This window comes from Dermacentor andersoni, chromosome 1 (genome assembly GCF_023375885.2).
Source record: "Dermacentor andersoni chromosome 1, qqDerAnde1_hic_scaffold, whole genome shotgun sequence".
NCBI lineage: Eukaryota > Metazoa > Arthropoda > Arachnida > Ixodida > Ixodidae > Dermacentor > Dermacentor andersoni.
In genome coordinates this window covers 68,759,236-68,766,774 of record NC_092814.1, presented here as the reverse complement: position 1 = coordinate 68,766,774, position 7,539 = coordinate 68,759,236, and the positions used below count along the sequence as shown (strand labels likewise).

At 42.1% G+C, this 7,539-nt stretch overlaps 1 protein-coding gene across 1 annotated transcript; it reads right to left on the bottom strand.

Moving 5' to 3' along the window:
• Positions 1 to 2,014: 2,014 nt before the first annotated feature.
• Positions 2,015 to 7,426, bottom strand: LOC126544294 (cell adhesion molecule DSCAML1-like). The gene has a single exon (XM_050191557.2). It carries the CDS (start codon positions 7,024 to 7,026, stop codon positions 4,792 to 4,794), a length of 2,235 nt encoding a protein of 744 aa, XP_050047514.1. The 5' UTR covers positions 7,027 to 7,426; the 3' UTR covers positions 2,015 to 4,791.
• Between the last annotated feature and the right edge of the window lie 113 nt (positions 7,427 to 7,539).

The window sequence follows — 7,539 nt, the reverse complement described above, 5'->3', positions numbered from 1 at the left end:
TATACGTTGAATCGGAAAATTGACAACCTGAGAAAAGCGTCTGTGTCTTGATTGCCGGTGTCACTACAAAATGATGTTGCCAAGTCTACAAAAGCGCAAATTTTGCATCTTTTTATTGAAGAAGTGCTAGGAGCATCGGAGGCTAATTTCGATGATACCTTCAGTCCAAGTCAAATTTTTGCAGACTCCACAATCTGTCAAAAATTGTCAAATCTGATGAATAGTTGAAACTCAGTCGTCATTTCAGACGATGCCTGATGTTGCTAGTAGAATTCCAACAGAAATGTTTAACAGTGCATAGAAAAACTGTCGATCAAATTGATCAATTTTTACAGGTGCGGTAATAAAAGAGTTAATGCAATCCAACAAGAAATGGCTAGATGAAGAATGTCCTAACAAGGCATCATCACGTGCAAGAGTTTGGAGAACACAGGAGAAGTACTTTAATATTGCTATGAAAACTGGAACTGCGACATGCACTACAGTTCTTGAACCTGTTTATTTAACTTGAACTGCTACACTTTATGTTGCATGCTTAATACTGCAAAAAAAATTTTTTTTTCCATAGCACCAGTGTTGTCCGAACTATTATTCATGAATGCACAGTACAATAGTTCTAAAACTTCTAAAAAATTGATGTTGCAAATAAAAGAGAAGTTCTCCAAGTTATTTCTAAAGCAGTGAAACAGTCAAAACTTCACATTAGCTTTTGCTCAACATTTACAAAATTTTAACACTGCATTACTGCACTAAAATCGTCGTAATTTGAGTGTGCCTCAATACAACCCTTACAAATAAATAACCATTTTGCAATAATAAACTACTTTGTGAAATATGCTGGGTGTTTCATGCCACTTGAAGTAAAACAAAGAAAAGAAAAAGTAGTACACCGTAGGTGAAATGAGCAATTACATATCATTTGCAGCTGTCTTGAGTTACTCTGGATACTTTTTGTAGTGTGCTTAAGTAGATAAGTAAGATCAGTTATGCACATTTTTAAGTAATCATTGCAAATATTTGTGCAACAGTTCTAGAGCATAGTCAGAAACACTCAATGAAGTTGCTTTCATGATGTTATCTTTTATGTAATATTTGTTCTAGGCTTTGAAGAAAGCCAGCAAAATATGATGAAATGATCTCGCTATGCACTGTAGTGCATGGATTGCAGTGCTTTCAATCATGTTTCCCAAAACCGAAGCATGCATGCTCATCACAAAACAGCTATCAGCCCTGGCATTCAGTGTGAGCCATGTTAGCATCTTCGTTGTGAAAACAGACAGTTGCCACCAGTGAAAATGTCAAGTGGCAGGCCCACCCTGAAAGCTGATCAAAATACTCTGCTATGCATTTCTTGTGGCCAACGTGTGGGCATAGTTTCTTGAAAACACACTTGTGAATGCTGCATTCCAGGGACGTTATTGAGTGGAGGCATCATCTTTTCATGTCTCATGGCTTTTTGTCAGCACCCAGCAAAAGGTAGCACATAAGAAAGAACTTCATGGAGATTTCATGGGGTGTTTCTGAAGATACTCTACAGCTCTTTCAATGACAACTTCTGCGCTATCAATGTTTGAAAATTTCTGCAACTGATCTTAATTGGCTAAGCGTACACTAACAAAATAAAAGAATGCATAATCATAGTAGTTAGAGATAACTTTGAATAACATGCCATTCATCACATTTGTCACTAATGTACCCCTCTAAAGTTTGGGCACACAAGACGACAGATGCAAGATGACAGTGCCACATCTCCGTCTTCATCATCTTGTAGGCCCCTATTATGCTACACGTAATCTAATCACATCGCAGAGGCCTTTCGTTGTTTGCAAGGCATACTCAGCTACATTAGCTGTCAAATCATGAAATCTGCAAGAATCAGCTTGTGTATATGTGAAAGCTTAAGCGTTTACAGATCGTGAATTAGGGATCATGTAATATTTCCATAACAAGTTTAAAAAGCATAACAATTACCATGGTTAAGACTAATTAAATGTAAATCTGCACAGCTAGAAGGCACTAATGAGAAACTTATCTATTGCAAGATAACAAAAATGCTGACACGTTGAACATAGAATACAAGTAGAGAGGGCAGAGGAAAGGAAGCACACACAAACTGCTTGTGTCCCCTTTTTAAGTCCCTTTGCAGCTTCTAGGATTTTTCAAGAATAGCACAGATTATCAACTTCCCCAACCTGCCACCTTCATTAACATAGACAGCAATGTGAATTCTGCATTCAAGTAAATACCCATGAGTTCTTAGTAAAGTGTGGTGCTGTAAGTGATTTTCTTTTCAAGACGTTAAGGTATTACTATTGGTTATCCAAAAAACTTCTTTTAAGAACTTCAGATTTCTTTGAAACCAGCGAGCCAGCATTTTGGGCACAATCCACAACACACTTTCTTTTCTTTGGTTTGAACAATCACATGACACTATATGGACACGTGTCTAATGAATGTAACAGATATTTGTTAAAAAAAGAAGAGAGAAAAAAAAAGATTTTTCCTCCAAATCACATTACTGAATGGAATGCATAAAAAAAATGTAACCCAAAATGTTCCACGTTGATGTAAGCTCGTTGAAGGCCTCATTACTGCAGCGAATAAAAACTTTTGTTGCACAATGAGTTGAAAACATAAATAAACAGAAGTTATACCTATGTTGTATGTAGCATAAAAATTACATGTGAAGCACACCAAGCCATGACTATCAATGAATAGCACAGAGGAACAATTTCAGTCTAAGAATACTATAAAACACAATCAGTTCCAGTCACAATCCCAGCATGGTAATGCATGTTGCATTTACTGCAATGACCAAGTGCTTTTTAAGCATTAGCAATTGCAGATAGTAAAGAGAGTGCGGAAAAGCAACAAAAGAAAAAAAAAAAACTGGCCACAGTTTTCTGTGGGATAACACTTTTCAGTCACATTTCTATAGTACAGATGAAAATAGAATGTAAGGATCAAAGAAGAGCATTGCCAAACAGCATCGCTAAGCCGTATGGTAGCACAGTGCCTTGTCACGAGATGGCCTATACTCCGTTTTATACAGTGTGCAACGCTGTGGAGGCTAGCAAGACTTCTTGCAGTACTTGCATTTAGAAGAAAAATTAGTTCGGTGTTTTTTGCAGGCAGTTATGCAACACTGTTCTTTATTTAGGCTCAGTTCACAATGAAGAAAGTTTCAGTCATTATAAATGAACAAACTGTGTTACATGCTGTTAATATGCTGTTTTTGATCATTTTACTTTTTTATGGGTTTTTCATTAGCAACCTTTCGTGCCAGCCTCCCGTGCAGGCTCGTGCAGATAGTGAGAGCATGTGTGACCATGAGACTTCCCTGTGACACCACAGAGGGATAAATTATGATGACTGAACTTCTTGCATAGCTTCCACAGCATTGCACACTAAGTATGAAATGGAGTAGAGATGAGAGCTAACACATGGCACATTTTGTTAAATCTCTGAGCTGAAACATGGGCTACGTCACATAAAAAGTGGAGTACTTCAAGTAAGCGTAGCATGAACAAGGACTTAGTCTCGCAAGAAAAAGTAGCCTTCTTGGAAAGCCCTGTCAAGAAGAGAGTGGGCTATTTATCAAGACATTGATAACTGCTCACTTTTCATTTTTATGTGAAGAACTAGCAGCTTGCTTTTAAGCTCTATAATTCAACAAAATGGAACACACGTATGTTGCCATCTAGGAAGTTCTGCTGCTGAGCCATCCAGGTTAGAAGCATTTGAAGCAACACGATTAAATTAAATTATGGGGTTTTACGTGCCAAAACCATTTTCTGATTATGAGGCACGCCGTAGTGGTGGACTCCGGAAATTTGACCACCTGGGGTTCTTTAACCTGCAGCTAAATCTAAGTACACGGGTGTTTTCGCATTTCGCCCCCATCGAAATGCGGCTGCTGTGGCCGGGATTTGATCCCGCGACCTCGTGCTCAGCTGAAGCAACACATGATAGCAGCAAGAATAAGAATTGTTGCTTTTAAATGGACAACAGGTGGCTGAACTGCAGTCCACGTGTGATTAAAGTTGCCATATTTCAGTCACCTTGCTGCTGATCAGGATGCCAGCAAAATTTAATTAATTCTGCAGTTCTACATGCCAAAAGCACAACCTGATTATGATGCATTCTGTAACGGGGGGCTCCAAATTAATTCTGACCACCTTAGGTTCTTTAATGTGCACACAATGCACAGTACACAAGCATTTCTGCATCAAATCTGCAACTTCAAGCTAAGCAGCATAACGCTGTAGCCCGTGTGTTGTCACGGCAGATTGAATGGCAGCACATTCGCTGCAAAAATAGCACGCTATAAGACAGCACAGCAATACAATGTGGCAAGTGCTCCTGTGTTCAATAAACTTCAATTCCCATCTTCACCTGAAAAGTAGAATGCTGTGACAGGTTTGCACAACAGTGATACTGTCAGCTAGTGGAAAATATAAGCACTCGTGTAATTTCACCTGTGACAGCATATTGAATTCCTTCCATTCACCACACATGCCAAGGTATACATGTGCGTGCATGCACACACACGCATGCATGCACACACACGCATGCACGCACACACACCACACACACAAATTATAACAGAATGACCAGTAAGTGTGCTTGCTTTGCATGTGAAGCATAGATAATTAAAATTAACATTTCAAGCATACACTACAAAATACATAAGTTGTGGACTGCATATTGTTGGCCTGCCTAAAAAAATTTGAACATAGAAAGTTCTGCCAACACAGTCTATGCAATAAATCTCTCACCACTATTGACTGTTCACACAACACACACGTCAACCAAGTCTACAGACCCTTTCCTTAGGGAATTTTGGGCAGCCTGTTTCCGGCGTAAGGACAAGGTCCGCATGTCAACAATGGATTCATAAATGCCCTCGTTGTCTGTGGACCTCTGCATCGTTGAGTAAGGGGTAGCCTTACCAGGCGGAGGTGGCATGCCATGAACTGCAAAAGTAAAGTCTGAGTCTCTGGGAAAGTCTGCATAGGCTGGAGGTGGTGGCGGCTGGCGCGTCTTGCGCACATACAAGCAGAAGCAGACAGACACTACCAGAACTACCGCCAGCGCTGTGGCTGTCACAATGGGCACAACTACATAGAGCACTTCTCGCAGCTCTGCATCTGAAGAAGCCGACGAGCCTGGCTGCTGTGCAACTGATGTTACCGTCAACGGCACATTTAGCACATCACTAGGCTCACTGTTGACCTGCCGGCTGTGGGCTATCAGATACACCTGGCATGGCAGGGAAGGCTCAAGGCCTGACAAAAGGTAAGAGGACTGCTTCCCTGAGGCTACAAATACTTCTTTCCAGGAATCGCCAGGCTGTCGATAGTGCAGAGTGTACCCCGTGATCCTGTGCGGCACTGGTACACTGAACATCCAGGTGACTTGCACAGATGTCTGATCAACAGCAGACACACTGAGTGTTGGTGCTGGGGGAAAGTCACCATCTAAGGTGGTCACAGGTAAAGGGGGTGATGGAGGACCACTTCCAACGGCATTAAATGCTTTTACCACAACCACATAAGATGTGGCCTTTGCAAGACCTCGCAGAGTAAAGCTGCCTTGGTCTGGATCAACAGTGTGGTAAGAAAAAGGGCTCTTTCTGGAGGATTCAGATGTACTACTGTACCCCACATAATAGCCAAGAAGCTTTCCGTTCCAATCACTTTCTGGAGGAGGACTCCATGTGATGAGTACAAAAGTCGCCCCCGACTTTTCAATACGAACATTGACAGGGGCACCAGATGGCTCTTCTTGTGTTGTGTTAAATCTAATGACGGGGGAAGATTCACTTGTACCTGCAGAATTCACTGCTACGACAGCTACTCTATATTCAGTTGCAGGATGGAGGTCTCGGACAAGAGCCGTGGTGACTCCACCACGGACAGTGTGGTTCAACATTTCGTCGTCTCGGTGCGACCAAAAGCGCACTTGGTATGACAAAACAGATGAACTAGAAGGACTCTTCCAGCGGATTCTGGCACTACGACTCCACACATCCGATACTTCAACCTCGGTTGGGTTAGAGGGTGGCTGTTGGACATTTAGTCGAATAGCCTTAGTGTCTTCCGCATAGTCATTTTTTACTTTGCATGTGTAACGACCTGCATCACCAACTGTCACATGCTTTAGTATCAGCGAAGATACCAGTCGTTCTTTCCGAGTGTCATTGGACACAAGGATTCTGTCATAAAGTTGACTGTTGGCTGTTACTGAATTATCGCCCTTTAGCCAAGTGACCACTATTGGGTGATCGCCTGTAGCAATGCAAGTGAGGTTGGCAGTACGACCGGACTGCACAGACAGATGTTGCATCAAAACTTGTGCTTGAGCTACTGTGTACACTGTAACAGCCACGGCCTTCTTCAGCCCCAAGCCAATTCCATTGTTCACGTTACATGTGTACATCCCAGAGTCGGACTTCTGGACATCCCGTATTAAAAGAGTGCCATTTGATAGAAGTTTATGGCGATCAGAAGAATTTTCACCAGCTGGTGCAGAGTATAACTGAGTGACTCTTCCTCCATTGTCATGCGACCAAGCAATTCGCGGTGAAGGAGTACCTTTCACGTGGCAATTAATTATGATTGTGCTTCCTTCTGCAGCTTTCACGTCAGATGGTTCCACTATCCATCGTGGCGCAACATTCACTACAAGCTCCACCGATGCACTGTCCCCACCCGCAGCGTTTTTGGCCACGCATTTGTATGTTCCACCATGGTCTTCACTCAGCGGCTTAAAGGACAAAGTAGACAAGTGTGTACCAGTCTCTTCCTTAACAGAAGACAAAGAAGTAAGTCGTTTCTCATTCTGGTACCACAGGATCTCCAAGGGAGCGTCACCAACAACTACACTGCACGTAAGGCGGACATCCGTGCCAGCGACAAGGCCTTCGGGTAGTTGCAGGGGGCTCAGTTTCGGTGGTTTCTGAGCCCACGCGAACGTCAGTCCCCAACAAACACAGAGGAGGACTAAAATTTTCAGCTCTACCATTTCAAACGCTTTTGACTATACGCTTCTGCTATATCATGATTTCCACTTCACGGTTGTTTCGACTGTCTCTGTGCCGGAAGATCAGTGGTTCATAGCGCGTACTCACATGGTAAATCAATGAAATGCCGTCCATAAAATCGCTGCTATACATGGTATTCTTCAGGAACTTCAAGATGAACAGACGACCTAGTTATAAGGGCTAAGCAACAGAAAACACCCGCTTCACAAACACTTTGTTACAGCAGCGCAGCACAGACCGCTGTCGTCAACGCTATCCAACAGATAGCGCCACAAGCACCATAGTTTTGTTTCGTTGCTTTGGTTTGTTCATTTCGCTCATGTTTGTTTTGATCCCCTTGGTAGCCGGCAGCTCATAGGTTTATGGTTTATGTTGAGCTGTGATTAGAAACAAGGCGAACTCTTTACTTCTTGGCTTTTATGCAAAGCCTCACTTAAGAGGACATTAAACCATAGAACATGAGAAATATTGTATTGTCTGTTTATTTTGATAAA

Excerpts from the sequence above, each read along its gene's own strand:
- LOC126544294 (XM_050191557.2), bottom strand. The coding sequence starts at position 7,026 with ATGGTAGAGCTGAAAATTTTAGTCCTCCTCTGTGTTTGTTGGGGACTG.